This window comes from Cucurbita maxima, unplaced genomic scaffold, assembly GCF_002738345.1.
Source record: "Cucurbita maxima cultivar Rimu unplaced genomic scaffold, Cmax_1.0 Cma_Scf00008, whole genome shotgun sequence".
In the NCBI taxonomy this organism is placed as follows: domain Eukaryota; kingdom Viridiplantae; phylum Streptophyta; class Magnoliopsida; order Cucurbitales; family Cucurbitaceae; genus Cucurbita; species Cucurbita maxima.
Window position 1 is genome coordinate 2,592,526 of NW_019272024.1, and position 20,934 is coordinate 2,613,459.

The window sequence follows — 20,934 nt, forward strand, 5'->3', positions numbered from 1 at the left end:
CCAACAAGGACATCGAGTCTCGAATGGAAGTGGACACTAAGCGGCATGCCAGCGAGGACATCAATGAACCAACGTAGTAGCCATCGTAAAAAATCTATATGCACCTTATTTTCAAAATCGATATTATATATTTCTTTAAATAGAAAGGTTAGAAGTTGTAGTAGTGGGTTAGTGTTATATAATATATAATTAATTAATATAAAGAGGCAAGCAAGCTGTATATGAGCAAGTTTTAATAAATAATTAATAAAAATAAGTTAGGAAAATCTGTTAAAGCAAAGGTGAGAGAATATGAGGTCCACTTGATGGATTTCATAAAAAGTTTGGTGACATAATTAATTAGGGAAATTATGTATTATGTTGCTTTTAATAATACTATCATGCTCATATTACCACTTGGGTTTATGTATATAATTGGTTGGGTCTTTGGTGTGACCCTATCTTTGTGGGCCACTCTTTCCTCGCTATGTTTATAATTATTATTATTATATTACCCCAAATTAATATATAATTATTTTTATTTCGTTTTTTTTTTTTTTTTTTTGAAAAGTAAAGTTACTTTAGTAAATTATTTGTATCTACTTTTCATTAATTTAAAAATAAATAAATAGTTAAGTTTTAAAATTAAGGCGTTACATCAGTCCACTCCACTCCACTGTAGTATAGTAAGATATTGTTACCTCCACACCTCATCAAAACGACAACTAATTAAGTGGCTTTACAGATGTCTTCCATGTCTCAATAGTAACTTAAACTGACATGATACAGTAACATACATCTTTGAATTTTCAATCGTCCATGATTAGTCCACGTCGCAACCCATTTTTAGACTAGTAGGCTCTATGATAAGCAAGTGAATGTTGGTATCTCAAACGACAACCACAATGCCTATGTTCTTTTATGTACAAAGTATGTATCCACTTAAAAACTTATAATCAAAACTCTAGGCCCATAGTTATATGATTTCTATTTGTGTTTTTTCTTTGAGGCTTTCCCTCAAGGTTTTAAAATGTATCTGTAATAAAGAGGTTTCACACCCTTATAAAAAATGATTTGTTCCCCTCTCAACCAATGTGGGATCTCACAATCCACCCTCATCTAGAGCCTAGCGTTCTTGCTGGCGCTTGTTTCTCTCTTCAATCAACGAGGGATCTCACAAAATGTTTTGTAAAAGGACCATAATTTCTAGAGTCCACTTCTTCCTCATACTACAAGTGAAAGAGCAAATGATTACCATTAAAGCACCGGCCAAACGACATGCTCAACATGTTCTAGGAGTCTGAAGATCGTTTTCATAAAAGATGAGATTGTTAAATAAAAATGAACTAACACTGGATTGCACAGAAAATCAATCATTCAACCTTGTAAACTAATCGAGATTTAAATTGGAAAAAGAAATACGGATTGTTAAGAATAACCAATCAACGAAGGAACATGAAATCACTATAAGAAACAGTTGAGTTAATGAACAAGTTGTTACAACCACAGATTGACATGTTAGACTAAACCTCAACTTTGATTGACGTTGACTTTTCATATAAAAAAGAAACCATCCTTATAATATTAATATTCATAGTGTGTTTGTAATATTAAAAAAACACGAAATCGACACGGATTTATAATTAATAAATTAATTTGTAAAATTAAACAGATGAAAATGATGGATGGATGAATTATATGCATTGGCAGTGTAGAATACAGCTTTCCAGGATAATTTCCTTCCCTTAATACATATCCATTGCAAACATTTTATTATTTTATTTTTATAAAAAAAAAAAAAATATATATATATATATATATATATATATATATATATATATATATTAAAAAATAATAATTAAATTATGACAACTGGCTAAGGTTCTCAGGATTTGGCACATAATAAGCAGGTGTGTTCATGTTGTACAAATTTCTGTACTTTTTTTTTTTTTTTTTTTAATGAATCTGTAATAATTGACTTGAGATATCACAGAAACTCTGTATTTCTGCTTTTATATATATATATTTCCACAAATTCTTACAAACCAAAAATATATTTGTTTTTAGTTTTTATTTGGTTAAATATTAAAAATTTGTTCTATTTAATTTAATGGTTTTTGTTTAAAGTTCAATACATACCATTAAACCGCTCATATACGTCTTAATTAATTATACTTTATAATAGGATAAGATTTAAGAATCTTCTTAAATGCTCATAAATATGCCATCTATTAAATCATAAATGCTAAAATCTCTAAATTAATATGTTCTTTTTCAAATTAGTATAACGGTTGAAGATTCAATCTAATAATTTTATTAAATAATATAACCTTTCAATTTAAATATAAAAATTTTTAAAAAATTACAGCAAGGGACAGTAAAAGTCAAATTATTTTATTAATAAACTTAATTAAGAAAATTTTAATAATTTTAAGCCTGCTATTTAAAATTTAAGAAATTTATTAAATTATTAAAATTTTCAAATATATTGTTAATAGACTAAATCAATTATTTTTTTTTTTTCCATATTTAAATGGATTCAAAATTCAAGAATTTAAGCCTATGATATTAATAATTTTAATATATTTTAAGATGAAACTAATGTTGACAAATTTTTCACATTAATATATTGAAAAAAATGTGAACCATTTTGGACTAGAATTACACTTTTCATGTACCTCTAGGCTTTGACATTCAACTTTGACAATTAATTATGAGAATCATTGAACTAACCAAATAAATTACAAATAAGATGGCTATTAATTAACTACTTTTATCACACACAAATTAATTAGTAATTAAAAATATATAAAAATCAATATTAAAGGAAATTAATTTTTATATTTTCTCAATCACATTTTTTTTTTATTTTCTAATGTTTTTAAATTCCATTATAAATAGATTTGATAGAAATTATGTTAAAAATTTGAGTTAAATTTACCGTATTAAATTTCATAGTTAAACATGTTTTGTTGGTAGCAACTCTATGTTGGGTAACCTCTTGAAATTTTTTTTAAGATGCATACGAGTGAGTCAATGAGATTCCACATTGGTTTGCGAGGAAAAGAAAACATTCCTTATAAGGGTATGTAAACCGCTCTCTAAGAGAATTGTTGTAAAATTGTGAGACTGACGACGGTATGTAACGGGTCGAATCGAACAATATCTACTGTTACAATGTCGCAGGGGATGTAGGGCACACCAACAAGTTCTAACAATAATAAAACCCTAATGACATTTTTATGCACAACCAAACACAACAATCTTTTATCCTCAGACTTTTTCTCTTTAATGATAATAAAACCCTTTTTTATTTTCCACACAAATTCCTATAATGAAAAGAGAAGAAGTTGCAATAAAGTCCAAACACAAAGACATTGACATTTTTGGTCATGGGTCAAACTTGATGGAGGTAGATGCAACTACTACACACACTTGCTTTTAGCCTTCATTAATGCACAAAGGCAAAATGCATCACCATGTCCTTTGAATTCAAAAGGGATGGGAGTTAGCATTAATTCCCCCCAAATAAATTTCACCTGTCCCCATTCTTTCCTTCATCCATTTATTAGCACTCAAAAGTAGCACCGTGTACGAGTGAATTACGCGTATACAAAACACTATACTTACTTACTCAAATAATTAAACACATATTATTTACTATGGTAAATATAGTTCTCTCAATTGACATAAAAATTAATAATCTAATGATATTTGGAGATAAATAATAAATTAAACTAATTTTAATAATTTTTTTTAATGGGGTAAGTCTAGTATTTTTAAGAATTGCTTTTTTTTTTTTCCAAATACAAAAAGACATTTTAGGTGACATATATGCAATTTGATGATGTCCTAAAGTAAATATAATATAATTAAGACTTTTGATCAATAATCATTATTTTATTAATTAATTTAGGGCTAATATAAATTAATATTTTGACTCTCTCATTTGCATAATTATTTTTTTTCATTATTGAGGAAGCAAAAGTCAACTACATTGGTTAGTTGTGCATGCATACTAATTAGATAAGGTTTGATGAAAAATTATATATTTTCCAACGTTGAGTTATTGGGTGTTTGTTGAATTAAATTTTTTTAAATATAAACTTTTTAAAATTTTCAAAAAGTATATAATTATAAATTTTTAGGGTCGGTATTATTTTTTTCTCAAGGTTTTACAAATTTGTACAAATGCCGATCGATTCTATTTAAACGGATTTATAATAACGAGAAAAAAAGAGAAAAATTGGTTGCATGATCTAACTAGCTCTCCGGCATCTAAGATTTTAGGTCGAAGTTGATGGGATTAAAATTGTTCATGAAGAGATTGTGAGACAATTTACAAATCTCACACAAAAATTGACGGTTAGTATGGTTAAAAAAAAGGTTAATTATATGACTACTTCTACCACATGACCTAATTTTCTCTCTCTTTTTTTTCTATTTTTATAAAATAAATGGTCGTCATTTTAATTTTATGAAATGTTTAATAAATCAACACGTAATTAATATTGGAATTGATTCTTTTTTTAAAAGTAAAATAAAAGACATTCATATAAAAAGCTGTAATCCTTAAAGACGCATATAGAGATTACACGTACTAAACGATTATACAATTAGTCAATGTTTTAAATCCGGCTATTCGTACGAATATTATTATCTAAAATTGATTAAAAAAATTAGTAGAAGGTCGGAGTTTATTTATTTATTTATTTATTTATAAGAAAAGGAAGAGGAGATTAGTGAGTGTATTTAAAATAATGGAAAAGGTTGTTAAATATTTATAATACAAAGTCCCCTTTTGTCTTAGCCAAAGGACATTTAATTTTTAATTTTTAATTTTTAATTTTTAATTTTTTACAATTGCAACCTCTCCTGATCACTAGCGCCACTCTTTATCTAACAAAAATAATAATATTAAAATTAAAGTATCCCCCACACGCTATTTTTGTAGTCCTTTTGGCTTGGGACACGTGCTCTCTTAGTCCCTTCCCTTCTTAGCTTGCCTTCATCTCTCTCCCTATAATTTAGATACTTAAAAAATTAGAGTAAACGACCATCACAATGTAACTGACAGCTTTGTGTTTGACTGATGAAAACTGTAACAATGTATTGAGTTTATGCCTGATTGATGAACGTATGAGCTAAAAACCGTGAAAGTGTGTCGGATTTATGTATGAGTGTGAAAGTATGTCGGGTTTGTGTCCAATAATGATTAGGACGGGTACACGTGTTTAAATTTACGGTGGTTATTACGAGAGAGTTACATTGTGATGGAGGAGATATGATATTCATTTGTAGGAGGTAGAGGGAGGGAGGGAGAGAGAAGTATGAGCTGGAAGGAGATTCCGTGTGTGCGCCTTGAGCTGTATTGAAAACCCCTTTCTGTGTGTTATTTCCTTGTTTCCTTCCCTCTTTCCTCGCCCCACTCCATCAAAACACTATAAATACCCCTTTCTTAATCCCCTTTTTCTTCACCCTCCTAATTTCCTCTCCCAATTTCATCCATACGCCATAAACCAAACAACTCCGAAACATGTTCTGTTTCGCCGCCGTCATCGCCGCCTTCTTTCTTCTTCTTCTTCATTTTCTTTTCAAATTCTCCGCCCCTGCTCGCCGGAAACTTCCCCTTCCGCCGGGCTCAATGGGCTGGCCTTACATGGGTGAAACCCTCCAACTCTACTCTCAAGATCCCAATGTCTTCTTCGCCTCAAAGAAGAAGAGGTTTTTATTTGTTTCTCTGTTTGTTCATGTTTTTGGGTTTGTTTCTCAAATGGGTTTTGATTAATTTGATTGATTTGATTGATTTTGTCGTGTTTTGATTACAGATATGGTCCTATTTTCAAGTCCCACATATTGGGTTATCCTTGTGTGATGGTTTCTAGCCCTGAAGCTGCTAAGTTTGTGTTGGTCACTAAAGCTCACCTCTTTAAGCCTACATTTCCAGCCAGTAAAGAAAGGATGTTAGGCAAAAATGCCATCTTCTTTCACCGAGGTGACTACCATGCTAAATTACGACGCCTCGTTCTTCGAACATTCATGCCCGAAGCGATTCGAAACATCGTCCCGAGTATCGAATCCATTGCTAAGAACACTGTTCAATCATGGGATGGACAATTGATTAATACCTTCCAAGAAATGAAGATGGTATAATACTGTTCTTCCTCAATTCTTTACATTAAAAACAGAGCAAAAACAGAGTAAAATACAGAGCATCTCTGTTTCTTACATATACTCTGTTTTTTTTCGAATGGTTTGTATATTTGGTTAATTATGTTCTTCTTGTTCTTCTTCAGTTTGCATTCGAGGTTTCTTTACTTTCGATATTTGGAAAAGAGGAAGCTCTTTACTTCGAAGACTTGAAGCGGTGCTATTACACACTTGAAAAAGGGTACAATTCAATGCCGATAAACCTGCCAGGAACACTCTTCCACAAGGCCATGAAAGCAAGGAAAGAGCTAGCACATATTTTAACCAAGATCCTCTCAACCAGAAGGGAAATGAAGCGCGATCACAACGATCTCCTTGGATCTTTCATGGGTGAAAAGGAAGGCCTCACCGATGAACAGATCGCCGATAACGTCATCGGTCTAATCTTCGCTGCTCGGGACACGACAGCGAGTGTTCTAACATGGATCTTGAAGTATCTAGGAGAAAACCCAAGTGTTCTTCAAGCTGTCACTGTAAGAATCATCTCTAAACTTGAACCAAAACCCAAATCCCACTTTCTTTTCTTAGAGCTCAGAAATGAATTGAAATGAATTCTCCTCTGTTCTTGGGTTTGTAGGCTGAACAAGAAGCAATCATGAAGGAAAAACAGAGTGGAGATGATAACCTCACCTGGTCTGACACCAAAAACATGCCGATCACTTCAAGGGTGATTCAAGAAACTCTAAGAGTTGCTTCAGTTCTATCATTTACCTTCAGAGAAGCAGTGGAAGATGTAGAATTTGACGGTAAGAACACAAACCCAAGAAACAGAAGTTCAATCCTGAAATCAAAACCCATTTTCGTCTGTTTTCTGATTCAAAAACTCCTCATCTTCAGGCTATTTGATTCCAAAAGGATGGAAAGTTCTTCCTCTTTTCAGAAACATTCATCACAGCCCAGAAAATTTCCCTCAACCTGACAAGTTCGATCCTTCAAGATTCGAGGTAAAAACAGAGTAAACAGAGCACAGTGTATTTATTTATTACTACTTGCTTACTTCATTTAGAAAAACAAGAACATATTCTTCTTCCCTTTCCTTTTTCCCACACAAATTTGGTTAGCCCAAACATTCAATGATTGTGTTTATTATGATTGAAACAGGTCCCTCAAAAACCCAATACCTACATGCCATTTGGCAATGGAACCCACTCTTGTCCAGGAAATGAACTGGCCAAGCTCGAAATGCTCGTTCTTCTCCATCATTTAACCACCAAGTACAGGTCGGTAATTTCTGAATCTTTAACCTTCAAAATCATCTGATCCAAGAAGACCCATGTGATTGATTTGGTTGTTGGGTTGAAATTTATGCAGATGGAGTGTAGTGGGCGCTCAAGAAGGCATTCAATATGGTCCTTTTGCGCTTCCCCATAATGGGCTTCCCATTAAAATCTCTCTCAAGAAGTAAAAACAGAAGAACACAGAAACCCAGAAAAGAAAAACAGATCAAGAGAAGAGAAAACGAAGATTGTTCCAAAAATTTGAGTCAAAAATTCAGAAAAGGTTTCTAAAAATAGAAACAGAGCAATGGAAAACTGTTGTCTAAGGTCAAATCAGAATCAGTGAGGTAAAGAAGAATCAAAAACAGAGGAAATGTGCTCTGCTATGGTTTTTTGGGCAAAAGGGGACAGTTTCTGACTCGCAAGAGAGTCATTATAGATTGGATATACTTTAGAAAAACCCAACGGTCCTGATTTTTTTGAGTTTTATTCTTTTTTTAATTTTACATGAAATGAATGGGGAAAAGTCCTCAACTGTATTTACTTTTACATACCAATTTTGTTGCAACCAAAAATTGCCACGCAACCCTAATATAAGTATTATGATATAAGTTCTCTTCCTATTACTCGGATCCCTAAATGCAAGGGTATAATGGTAATTGTGATGGATGGGTCGGTCGGTCGGTCGGTCGGTCGATCGGTATTGGACATCGGTTGTTTATTATGAGTAAACTCGTAACCATATGGATCCATAAAAGAATTAGAGAGATTTAATATTTTTATTATTAAGGTAGAAAATACAAAAATTGGGAATTTAAGAGAAATAAAATGAAATTATTAACTAAAAAAAGTAAAAAAGGTTTTATTATTTTAGTATTTAAGAGTCAAACAATGAACAGACAGCCAAACATGACCATGACGTGTTGACTTAAAATGCTGGAAATAAATCATCTCATCTACCCTAACCCTTTTGAATATTCGACATATAATAAATAAATATATATTAATTAGGGAATTTAATTCTCTTCCTCCCTCTCTCAACTTTGACTTTCCCATGACTATTATTTATTCAACACAGAAAAATTAATGTTATATTAAATAGATTCTTCTATGTTTCCAATGAAAAAAAGCCACGTGACTTGCCTTTATCTCTCTTTAATTATTCCATTTTCAAATCAAAATATCTATGAATCATTGAAATTTTATTTTGTTTTTTTTTAATTCTTAAAATTAAGAAAAAAAAGAAGTTGAAAATGGTAAAAATTAATTCCATCTCATTAACGAGAGTCAATAGGTAGGTAGAAATGTCTATTTTACCGGCGAGACTCGATGCTCGCTAAGAACAAGAAGATATTCCGTTTTGATGGAAAATAAGGAAGGAGTTGGAAACATTTTCTCAATTAGATAAATAGGGCCGAAGACAGAGGACGGAATTATATTCCCGTCCTTATTTAATATAAATATTTCTTTTTTTTAATATAAATTAGTTAGTTAATTTTAAGACTAATTAAATATTTAAGCGGTAAATTTCTTTTAATTGGCAAACATTTTGAATCTTAGGTAGGTAGATATATGTTTGCTAATGAAATATTTTAATAAATATTATATTATTTTTAAAAAAAACTTTAAAATGCATCTATTAAAAAGTAATAAAATGGGATGTACTGAAAATTAGATTCCCACAAAAATAAATGAGAAATTTTGCACGAATAAAAACAAGAAAGATTTTCCCGTTCTTGCACTACCCAACCTCGTACACATCTTTATTGGTACGTAATTGAGCCATGATAAAGTTAACCATCTTTCTTTGAAGGTTCTTATTATGACATAATCTCACACGACGAGAAAGTATCTAATTAGGGTTTAAAACTTTAGAAGTCTTTTTTTTTTTAATCGAGATTTAAGCCAATTTTTATCCGAGGTTATTAGCCAATTGAATATACTTACCATATTTTTTATACAGCAATGCAAATAAAACAATTAAAAATGAAAAAAAATTATATGGCTATTTATTATGTTATTATTAATTAAATTGCCAAAGAAAAAATGAAGTGGCTATTTATGATGTCTTTATTAATTTAAATTTAACATTATTTCTAAATCAATAAAACAATAATACAGTCATTGGAGATTCAAACGTTAAACACACACACATAAACAAACAAACAAAAAGAAAGAAAAAAAAGAATTTTATTAAATACTTAATTAGATAAATATTTAAATTAACATAGTATATAATTTTACCCTAATAATCATTAAACCAGCTACTAACCGCTGCTGTTTCCGTTGACTTTCTCCTAAAATGAATAAATCATTTCTAATTTTTAATTCTTTCATATTTTAAATTTTTTCAAAGTACTTTAAAATAAAATCAATTTTTCATCCTTTCCTACTATAAATTATAATTATATTTTCTTTTTTCTCAATGCTTTATTAATATCTAATAAAAATTTATTAGTTTTTTGGACATTTTTCAAATCTACCATCCTATTACTTAAAAAATTAAAAGCTTTATATTATAATACAGACTTTGAATTTGATAGGATGATTTATTAGACACAAACATTTGATATTTTAAAAATTTTAACACTTACTATATACAAACTTGAACGACTTAACAATTACGTTTTAATGTTTATGACTTATTAAATATAACTACAAAATTTCATAATCGACGATATTTGATTTGTAAATTACAAAATAAGGAACAAAATCAGATAATAATATATATTTTCCGATACGAAACTTGTTTAATAATTTATTTATTTTGATTCGAGGTCAAAGTTCAAAATCTCAAAATTGTAATATTTATTGAGGAAATGATATACTTACTAGCTGTAAGATTATTATAAGATAATGGGGGCGGAAGTAAGCGAAATTATTATGAAATGATGAGAGAGAGAGTTAGAGAGACACGTGGCGACACAAAAGGAGCTGAATTTGGTTTGCTTGCATTCGTGGCTGCCACCTTTTATAAGAAAATATATTTATATATATTGCATGCTTCATACAGTTTGTTTTATTATTTATTTTATTTTTGTCCAATGCATATCTAAACAATTATAAACAAAATTGGCCACAACTTACACAATTTCAACCCGAAATTGTCATCAATATTTCTATTTAATCAAAAAAAAAAAAAAAAATCATAATCTTGTTTATCAATTCAAAATTATTGACACGAATAAAATTCAAAAGATCTCGTTAAAATAAAAATAAAAAAATTAGAAAAAAAAATATAGGATGACTTAAAAATCTTCAACTGTATTAATTATAAAATTGACTTTAATTGTATTATCGTAATGGAGTTTCCTTCTATGAAATCTCCTCCGATTGTCGTGATGTTGAATATCAAGTTTTGGTTTTGACCTTTTGTTGCGTTGTCATTGCTTAGCTTCATTCATTAATTGTAATCAATTTCAAATTTGCCGATTCAATTACACATTACATCACAATATTGTTCTTAATTTAGATTATTTAAATAATCATCTCATTATGTTCTAATCATATTGCTTATATTGATGCAAATATTAATTTATTTATCCTTAAATGCTATATTTACCTTTTTTCTTTTGGAGGAATTCACTTGGTTTTAACTAAGACTCCTTGCCATGGGGGATGCACAGCAAATATGGAGAATCCTTTAGAGATACAAGTAATACCAAATTTGGAAAATATAAAAGTTGACAAACAATGTGCTACCAACAGGTTTTAGAAGCCGTGCTATGAATTGCTCGAGAATTTAAACCATTCATATCAAGAGAATAGGTTAGTTATCTTTAATGCTATGCTCACTTTAGCACCTCAAAAACTAGTTTGCTTGATAGATTACCTAAATGCGATAATGCTATCCAAGTGTGTATTACAGCGAGTTAACAATTAGTTATATATCAATTTGGACTTAAATCACCAACTCCACGTTTGAACTAAAAAAACAATAATAAAGAAACCTAAATGGAGTTCAATGAATTTGAAATAGTGGTTCATAGTTAGCGTGCTAAATCACAAAAAATAACATAAAATTAGAGCAATTCAAACGATAATCAATTAATTTAATTGGCAATCCATTTCGTGGACAAACATGCCAATTCACCCTACCCTGCCTAAAAAAGGTCAATCACTCGTTTTCTTAGAGAGCTCATAATGACACCTACACCACATACACATAAATATCTAATATATAGATGTATATACTACGTAAGCATCTAATCGTGGAATGTTTGCATCATAAAAAAAATACTAATGGTTAGGGTGTCCTTTATGAGATGTTGCCCATACATTTTCGACTCATCATGAATTGCGTGTACAAATTCCATTGCAAAGAGGATGTTAAAGCCTACCAAAGATATCCCTAGTAGAGAGTGAAAGAGAAAAACAAGGGCCATATAGAGTTCTAACATAGCTGATGCTTGATGGGGCATTTAATATTCCTTTGTTACAATACAGTGTATGAATTATACAGAATAAAACATGTCAAATTGCAGACGTGACATAAATAATAAATATAAAGCTTGAGCTAAGCTGAAGAAATTGGCACATAAAACTACCCAAGTGAAATCTAGTACTAGATTAAATACTGACCTGGTTATTTAACAGCAATTCTTGGATGTAAACACATGGGATGGAAACAGCGAGTCGGAGGAGCATCGGTTAAGTATCGAAGGTGGTCCTGCTAACACCATCATCTGCATAAGCTCTGCATCTGTTTCTTAGCTGTGGACGATTGCATGAGTTCAGATATACAGGTTAGAAACTATGTGTTGAGTTTGAATTTCTTTGCAATGGTTTAAGCATGTTTGGTTAGCATTCTGGATTTTTGATGTTTGATAGGCAATCAAAGTTTACTTTCGTCAGCATTCTTAAATTATTTATCCATTTGGAAGAGGTGGAAAAAGGTAACCAAATAAAAACTGCACCTTTTCAACAGCATCTTCCATGGCCGAGGCATCTTGCACTCCTTTCCTTAGGATATCAATACGGCCTTGAACATGCCGGTTCTGTTCCTCAGCCTAGAGAAAACCTTTATTTAGATTTACTGATGAAGAAAAGATGAGTTAAGTTGGTTTGATTAGTTACAAGTGTTGCTCACCGTTTTTAGCATGTCCTTCAAGTGTTGGATCTCATTCTTCTTTGTCATGGATAGATAATTGGCAATTTCCATTATGTTTGTCCTGCAATTTCCATTATGTAAAGCTATGAAAACCCGACGACTGTGAAACCCCATTCCCATCCCATTGCACAAAAAAGAAAAACTAGAAGGGAATACGAGGGCATTTAACCACAAATTTACAAAGAATTTTACAATTGTACCCACGACGCCATAAGTAGTGTATTACAAAATGTACAAACCATCTCCCAATTATAATAATCATCGCAATCAAATTCTCGAACAGAAATGTCACAAAATTTATACTTCTATTTCACTAAAAGTGTTATAACAGAAGGGTTTAGCCTAGTTAACATTCTAACTGTTGTATAATCATCGTGTGTTTCAAGTGATTCTTCATTCATAAAATATATTTAAGATTTAAAAAATATTAGTTTCTAAACTTAACCGGTTAATTCCTAAATTTTAGTTTGTAACAATTTTGACCTCTTACTTTAAATTTTATATCAATCTAGTTCACGTAATTAAAAAATTTATAACAATTTAGATTCCATTGTAAAAATTATTGTAAATATTTAATCACTTTTCATATATTGATAGATTAACTTATTTTGGACCAAATGGGTTCATAACCAACCAAGACAAAGTCTTTCCGTCATAAAAATTTTATAAAAAGAAATTCACACTTAAATTTGATAAGATTTGTTATGTTATTGTCATAAGTTTTAAACTATTAAGGACAAATATTAAAGTTTAAAAACTAAATTGTCACAAAATTGAAAGTATTAGGCTAAAAAAACTAAATTGTCACAAAATTGAAAGTATTAGGCTAATTTATTATAAATTAAAGTTCAAAAACTAATTATTTTCATGAAAGTTGTAGGATCAAAAGTATCTTTTTAGCCAATATCTAATTAGAAAATTAAAATATGATCCAGAAAATAACCTTGCAGCAGAAGATACCTACTTTTTGGAATACAATGGGTCTAGATCTTGCTCTTCCAAAAGTTGTTCAACATTATCAAGTACAAGTCCCACCTGCATAATGCAAAACTATTATAATGCAAGCAGAACAGTGACACGATGTTAAGAGGGAAAGTCATCTGCATACAGACACAAATGGCTAGCAATACATCACTTCAAACAAATCCCAACATATAAAATTGGAAATTGAGGAGAAGATAATCATTTTATAGCATGAAACATTACATAATGTCGATAACATTTACCATCATGATCAACTCACCCATTTTACTAGTTCTTTCTCATCACTCATGTTTTTCTTATTTTTTTTAATTGAAACCCGTGATTGCTTGTTTGGACTCCGATATCTTACACATTGAAACTAAGTTGAGTTTTTCAAAACTAATATATCAATAGTTTCAATGAAGGTCCTCCCCTTAATCATATTGAACCTGACCAAGGAATCATGCCATACCTTGAAATATATATGTACTGAAAAAGGAATAAAAAGAAGTATTATTTCGTTGTTAGAGGCAGGAGAATTACCTTTGTTTCAACACATAATGACTCAAACTCGTCCTGAACATTTCAGAAAATGGTAGTGTTATTGACCAAAAATTGCAATATGTAAAAAAAAGAATTAAAAATGAAATGCTGTTGACGATCACATAATGTAATAGGAGAGAAGCTTATTGTGAGATTTATTTTGAGACAAGCTTATGTGATTGCCTACTGCAATGGGTGACATAGACTGCACTAGTCTATGGCAAGCACCTTCTCTCAGGTGGTTGCCTGGGTTGCTTTTTGCATCCCACTGAGGACGCTGCACTGTACCGAAAGAAAATATTCACCACTTTTTACATATTTTTTAGAAAATTTTCCTTTCCCATTCCTTTAACACTTCAGAAAAAGAATGTAATCAAATTTTTGGTTAACATGTACGCCTATCTTCTATTTACCTTCTAGTTACCGTGTATATGTACATACATATATATATAAGTATGTATGTAATGACCTAAGCTCATTGCTAGTAGATAGTGTCCGCTTTAGATCATTACATATCACCTTCAGCCTCACAAATTTAAAATGCGTCTACTAGGGAGAGGTTTCCACACCCTTATAAGAAATGCTTCGTTACCCTCTCCAACCACGGTTAGATCTCACAATATATACACACACAGGAAGAAACATAATCACATTACTAATTAAGAATTCCCGAAATGGAATTATCAGGATGGATTCTGAAGCAAAGTCTTGAATAGAAATATACCTCTATGTTTCCATGCAAAGAAGTTATAACCTGAAAGTTTAATGAACACCACAATTCATTATTCCAATGACCAAGGAGACTAGAAGCAATAAGAAAATATGCAAATTCTAAACAAGTAAAGCAAATAACATTGTTAACCATTTAAGACAGTACAGGATTTGCACATGCAACAAAATTATGAAGGATCTAAGCAAGAAAACGTCCTAGAACTGTATTACAATAAGCTCGGCATGCTCCAATTTAAGTTAAATAATTACATTGTGTCCAAATGATACTAGTTTGCTTTCACCTCAGATTTCCGGAGAGGGAGCAGGGAGCATAAAAGGCAGCATACTAATACCTGAATGAAAAGACGATGAAGATATTCTTGCTCCGCAGTCGTAAATCTCGAAAAGCATTCCCGGAACTCCTTAATTATGTAACAAAAAAGCACAACTATAGAAATTTTACCATCTCCTTCAAAATAAAAGTAGCCTAAAAAATCTCTCGTGACCAAATTTCCAGTTGGAATGCAAATTCTCATTCCTAAGTACCAATTCCGCACCATTTCCATAAAAAGTATGAACAAGACATTATACATATTGCAGAAACTTTCGTTCTTACCCCCCTGGAACAGGAAGTGAGAAGAGAACGAACAGCAAGCTTGAATGACTTTTTCAGATCGATCTGGCTGGAGCTCACCGGCGTACCAATCTCGTGCTTCTTATCCATTTTCAAAACTTGTATACACTACGATCCCCAACCCTGTCTTGCTAAATTCTGCCTGAAATCAAACGATGCGGAAATGGCGCGACAGCAACGCAGCAGATAGAATAAATTAGAAAACTGCTGCCAGTGAAACGAGTCGGTGAGTTGACTCCAGTTAATGCCGTAGAGTCGCGGCGACGGCGACGGCGACGACGACGACAAAGTGACGAACTGCAAGTGAGGGAAGAAATCGAAGTCCGAGAAATCTGAACTAGTTAGCGAGCGGGAGATTTTCGGAGTAGAAAGCCTGGGGGAATTATGCAATATTTCAAAATAAAGGGTCGATACCGAAAATATTTGAAAAAGATTTATCAAAAGGAGGTTTTATCGGCCCATCTGGCCCAGTGGGCCGCACTAAAACAATTTTTCCCAACTACTTATAGTCAGTTGAATAATAATTGACAAAAAGAATATTCAAACTTCATGAAAATTTGTTAACGTCTATTTGATTTTAGCATTTTTCTCTAATTTTTATTAATTATTATATTTAAATAAGTTTTGTTCGCACGTGAAAGTTATGCATTAATAATTTTAAAACAAAATTTAATAAACGATTAAAATTTAAATTGATATAATTATTTAATAATTATATATATATATATATATTCTCGATATGAAAAAAGAGAAGGAAAGGGTGAAAAAAATCAACACCACCATGATTAAAGGCACTACCGAGATGGAAAAAAAAAAAATTCATACCTTCCTCCATACAAACTTATTTTAGTTACATGACCACTTTTTTTTTTACGTTTTTTAATTTTTTTTATATCTTAAACCAAAATTTTCGTGAAAACATCTTATATAAGTTCAAGTTTTTGAGAAATTATAACTTTGAGTTCAAATCAAATTAAATATCTTTTTAATTTGGGTACAAAATTATAGAAGAGATAACGAGAAAGATGACGAGGAGAGAAATTTCATAGTTATTTTTTGATGTCTTTTTAATTAAAGAACAAAATTTCACGGCAATATTAAATCATGGTAAAATCGTAAGAAAAAATGATAAACTTGAGTGAACGTAAAATTTAATATTATAATAACCATTTATTTAAAAATTTATATTTTATTTAAAATTTAATATTTTATGGCTAGTGCAAGTTAGCACAGATATCAAGGAAAAAAAGGTTTTTTTTTTAAACTTCTACCAACATTTGGAAACTAAAAAGATATTAATTTATACAAAATGTCTCCCAAGGGTAAAGCATCAATAAAAAAAAATTATTTTTAATTTGAAAATTGGTCTCAAAATAACCTTAGAATTATAAGAAAATGATAAAATTTATTTTCAATAATAATTATTTTCAAGAAAAAAAAATGATAAAATTTGACGAATTAAAAGACATCCTGTAATATTCTTTACAATACTACTAAATTCATTCGATTTATATAATCGATTTACAATATCAACTGCAAAATGAATAAAAAAATTTATTTTTTAGAACAAATTTTAAAACTTAAGAATAAAAAATAAAATTTATCTAGGTTGGAGAATATAAGTTATCTTAAAGTTGTTTGTATTATTTAAGCATTAAAAAGAATGAGATCCTCCCTCCCCTCTCGTCTATAAAGGAGTCTAATTTGTTCTTTACTCGAGTTCATTAAAAACACATAGCTACATAGATTCTACGGCCTATTATTTGTTGAGTAAAGCCATATCTTATTCTAAACTCAGTATTTTTATTTTTAAGAAATGTGAAAAGTTTAAAACATATTTTAATTTTTGGAAGTTAATCTAAAAATTAAAATAAATAAATAAATAAAATGACACCATATACATGGATTGAGCTAGAAAAATCCGTTAGACCAACTCAAAATTTAAGTTTTTCAAAAGATTTGTGTTAGTTAGTTATCAGTAAAACAAGATCTAATTCACAATCCAATCAAACTCAATTTTTTATTTTTTAAAAAATTATAATCTATCATGTTACATTATTAGTTAGTTAAATCTCAAACATTCACACCCATCACTAACATGAGTTACATATTCTTAATCTGGGTTATAATCTTGAAAGTAATGCAGGATTAGGGTTTAGTTGATCTGTAACTCTATTTTTAGGTTGGACCAAAAAAAAAATGTCAGCCTAGATTCAAATTTTTCTATTTTCTAAAAATTCAATCCATTCAAATTGAAAAAAAAAAAAAAGTAACCAAACCCAACCTAATTCAATCCAAACCAACCCATTGTAATTTGGGTGGGATAGTGCACATTTGGCGGCTCTGAAATGGTATGAAATCGATTATTCGTTATGCTTTAAAAAACATTTGTAATAGGTTACTTAGCATTGAATAATAGTCATCCAAGTTTGGTACTAAGGGGAAGGAATTAGCAGTGCAAGTTTGGTATTTTACTTTGGAAGAAAACAGAAAAAAAGTAAGAGGGATGTGAGTGGGCAAAGATTCCCAAGAACATTATACCTCTAAAAATTGTGGTATCACAACAGGGAGTTTTGTTTCTCCGAATTCAAATGCTTTGCAACCAGGAAAGGTAGAGATACCAAAACCTTCCCCAGCAGATTGAACTTCGAATTCCACAAAATAAATTTAAACAAAAATCAAATACCTAAATCCCTCAATTCAAAAGCAGAGTCAAATTACCTCATAATTTCGAAGAAAAATCGCCGCCGGATGTTGACGGCCTCACGAAATCCCCAATCTCCAACCGCCCAATGCCACCGAAACTGATCTCCGACGCAAAGCGCCGCACTCATCCTCTCGTTTGGCTTGCCGCCCTGCTCTGTACCGTAGTTTCGATCGCCGTCATAATCGGAGGCATCGTCATCTTCATCGGTTACCTAGTGATCCACCCTAGGGTTCCGATGATCGGCATTATCGACGCTCATCTCGACAACTTCCAGAACGACATCGCCGGGCGTCTGGAAGTTCAATTGACGGTGGTGGTGAAGGCGGAGAACGATAACGCGAAAGCGCATGCGAGTTTCTCGGATACGAGTTTCTTCCTCCATTTCCTAGGGATTAAGATCGCGCAGCTCGTGGCGAGGGATTTCGATGTGAGGAAGAACGGTTCTCTGATGCTGCATTACGAAGTGGCTTCGAATTCAATTCCTCTGACGCCGGAGCAGATGGAGGAAGTGGATTACGCGTTGAAGTCGGATGTGAGCCGGTTCGATTTGATCGGGGATACGAGAGTTCAATGGCGCGTTGGATTGCTTGGATCTGTTAAGTACAGGTGCCATCTTCATTGCGTGCTTAAATTTCATCCTTCTAATGGAACTTACTTCAGTCCGCCTTGCAGCTCCAGAGCCAAATAATTTCTTCCCTGTTCTTTTAGGATCATCCTTTTCCTCCATTTCAAACCAATTTGGATTAGCGGAAATAAAAATTTCAAATAATTTCATGAGAAATTTTCCATATGTTCCTTGGAAAACGTACGATTCCTATACTGTAGTTTTTTCCCCCCCTTTTTTTTCTTAATAATAATTTTTTGAAGAACTCTTATTTAGCCTTCAAGTTTTAATTCCGATTTGATTGGTAAGATTCCACGTCAGTTGAGGAAATAAGCGAAACGACCTTTATAACTTCATAAATGTGTTTAAAACTCACCGTAGCGTTTAAAGCCTTGGGAAAAGCTCGAAACGAAAAGTCTAAGAAAGACAATATCGGCTAGCGGTGGGCTTGAGCCGTTACAAATGAAATTAGAGTTAGGCACACCAGAAATGATATGACGGCGTGCTAGTAAGAACGCTGACACACCACAAATAGTATCAGAGCCAAATATCAGGCGGCTGGCGCACATCACAAATGATATTAGAGCTAGACATCGAAGAGTATAGGGAATGAATTTGGCAGTGGGTTGGACTTGGGTCGTTTTGAATTTTTTATTCAATTTTAGTTAGATTAATTGATTGGTTTTTTTGCCAAATTAGTTTGATTTTAGTTGATTTTATTCAATTTTAATTGATTTGAATTGGTTTTTAATTTAGTCATTATTGTTTAAAAAGTTTTAATTAAGCTTCTTATTATAACATATAATATTTAATTAATTGACAAGAATGTTAGAAGAAACAAATAGGTATAATCTAATCAAAGATTTTAATTTGTTGAAATAGAAAACTTAGGATAAGAATGGACTCATCTATTAAATCCTTTAGTTATAAATGGAACATTTTTCATTAAATTTCAAATCCTAATTTTGAGCATAAAAAATGTGATTGATTAACAAATTAAAATTTTCAAACCCACTTCTAACTATCTAACTTAAAAACTAAGCCAACTTAAAATTAAAATAAATAAATAAATAAAAAGTCTAAAATTTTTGGTTCCAAATCACAGTCGAATCAAATAAAGAAGCTGAGGATCCAAAATTTTGACAAATTTAACGCTTCATACTTAGTATTAACACGAGTGCTTCTAATATCTTTGGTCTGTCATCACTCACATGTGGAAATTCCTAGGTGGTCACCCAATATATAATTATTTGAATGAAGTTCTTATGATTGAACCACCACAAAAGAAGACTCATCTTATTAGTATAGGCAGTTACAATTTACAATTTACGAGATGGAACGTAAGAAGGTAGGGCTTTTGGAGGCGTATAAAGTAGTTCCTAACAACAATTTTGGATTTTATGATAAGCTCCAAAGAAGAGTTAAATATTTAATGGCAAAAAATATTGGATAAGGTGAAGTTTGGTTATTTGTTGCCTCTCTACTTTTGTGAAGAAGCTTTTATGATTGGGATGGAAAGTGGAAACAGTTGTAAGGTTTGTGTCAATTTCATGGCCCAAAGATTGCTTCGAATTCCATGTGCAGAGGGAAATATTTGATTCTTCGTTTTTATTTTTTAAATTTGTATTTGTTATTTCTTAATAATTTATGGCGGGTTTTATCTTTTTATTTTAAAAAGAATTTATAACCAAATTTTAAAAGCTGTCTAATTATTATGGAATTGTAAATTTACATTTACAAAACAATTAGAATTTTTTTTAATGGACATTTTGGAGCTGCGAAGAAGCTTACACATGAGGTCACTGTACCTCACATCAATTAGTGCCGGTGGACCCCAATTTTTGAAGCATATCGAGCCGTTGGATCGACGCGGCTTCTCAGTTGTCAATGGCCACGTGTCATCATCGTCTTCGGTTCTAGTGCAATAAATACTCCTGAACTGTCTAAGTTTCTTTTCGCAGTGCATAGGGCTTAGTCTACGTCCTCTCTCCGCTTACTTCAGCTAACCGTCGTTGCACTCGTACGCCGCGGCGGCGCCAGCGGTAGAGGCGAGAAGCTTTGCCGGAAATTTCTCCGCGTTGTTTCTTTTCAGTTACAACACCGGCGGTCTCTAATTCGCTTGGTGCAGGTCGGGAACTGCTTCGCTCTGCGTACGGTTTGTGTTCGCCGGCGGCCGGCCTTTCTTCACCTTCCTTTTTGTTCTTCTCTGCTTCTAGTTTTTTTTTTTTTTTTTTTTTTTTTTTTTTTTTTTTTTTT

At 31.6% G+C, this 20,934-nt stretch overlaps 4 protein-coding genes across 5 annotated transcripts in view; 2 read left to right on the forward strand and 2 right to left on the reverse strand.

Moving 5' to 3' along the window:
- Positions 1–5,436: 5,436 nt before the first annotated feature.
- Positions 5,437–8,035, forward strand: LOC111483101 (abscisic acid 8'-hydroxylase 1-like). The gene is made up of 7 exons (XM_023129239.1): positions 5,437–5,703; positions 5,808–6,126; positions 6,276–6,662; positions 6,767–6,935; positions 7,027–7,133; positions 7,291–7,409; positions 7,501–8,035. Exons 1-7 carry the CDS (start codon positions 5,516–5,518, stop codon positions 7,592–7,594), a joined length of 1,383 nt encoding a protein of 460 aa, XP_022985007.1. The 5' UTR covers positions 5,437–5,515; the 3' UTR covers positions 7,595–8,035.
- Positions 8,036–11,792: 3,757 nt separating this feature from the next.
- Positions 11,793–15,766, reverse strand: LOC111483373. Of its 2 annotated transcripts, XM_023129564.1 has the most exons (8): positions 15,350–15,766; positions 15,087–15,155; positions 14,747–14,776; positions 14,023–14,055; positions 13,481–13,551; positions 12,496–12,577; positions 12,323–12,415; positions 11,793–12,119 (listed from the first exon to the last, which is right to left on the reverse strand). In XM_023129564.1, exons 1-8 carry the CDS (start codon positions 15,455–15,457, stop codon positions 12,057–12,059), a joined length of 549 nt encoding a protein of 182 aa, XP_022985332.1. In that variant the 5' UTR covers positions 15,458–15,766; the 3' UTR covers positions 11,793–12,056. The 2 variants fall into 2 exon arrangements, with proteins under 2 accessions (XP_022985332.1, XP_022985333.1); XM_023129565.1 differs by lacking the exon at positions 15,087–15,155 and having other exon boundaries at positions 15,350–15,760.
- A 2,037-nt stretch (positions 15,767–17,803) lies between these two features.
- Positions 17,804–18,868, forward strand: LOC111483375. Its single transcript, XM_023129566.1, has one exon. It carries the CDS (start codon positions 18,160–18,162, stop codon positions 18,760–18,762), a length of 603 nt encoding a protein of 200 aa, XP_022985334.1. The 5' UTR covers positions 17,804–18,159; the 3' UTR covers positions 18,763–18,868.
- Positions 18,869–20,436: 1,568 nt separating this feature from the next.
- Positions 20,437–20,934, reverse strand: part of LOC111482708 — a 5,117-nt gene continuing 4,619 nt past the window's right edge. The window contains exon 4 of the mRNA XM_023128633.1: positions 20,437–20,906. Within this exon, the coding sequence (XP_022984401.1) occupies positions 20,655–20,906 (252 nt within the window). The 3' untranslated portion in view covers positions 20,437–20,654. The remainder of the gene's footprint in view (positions 20,907–20,934) is intronic.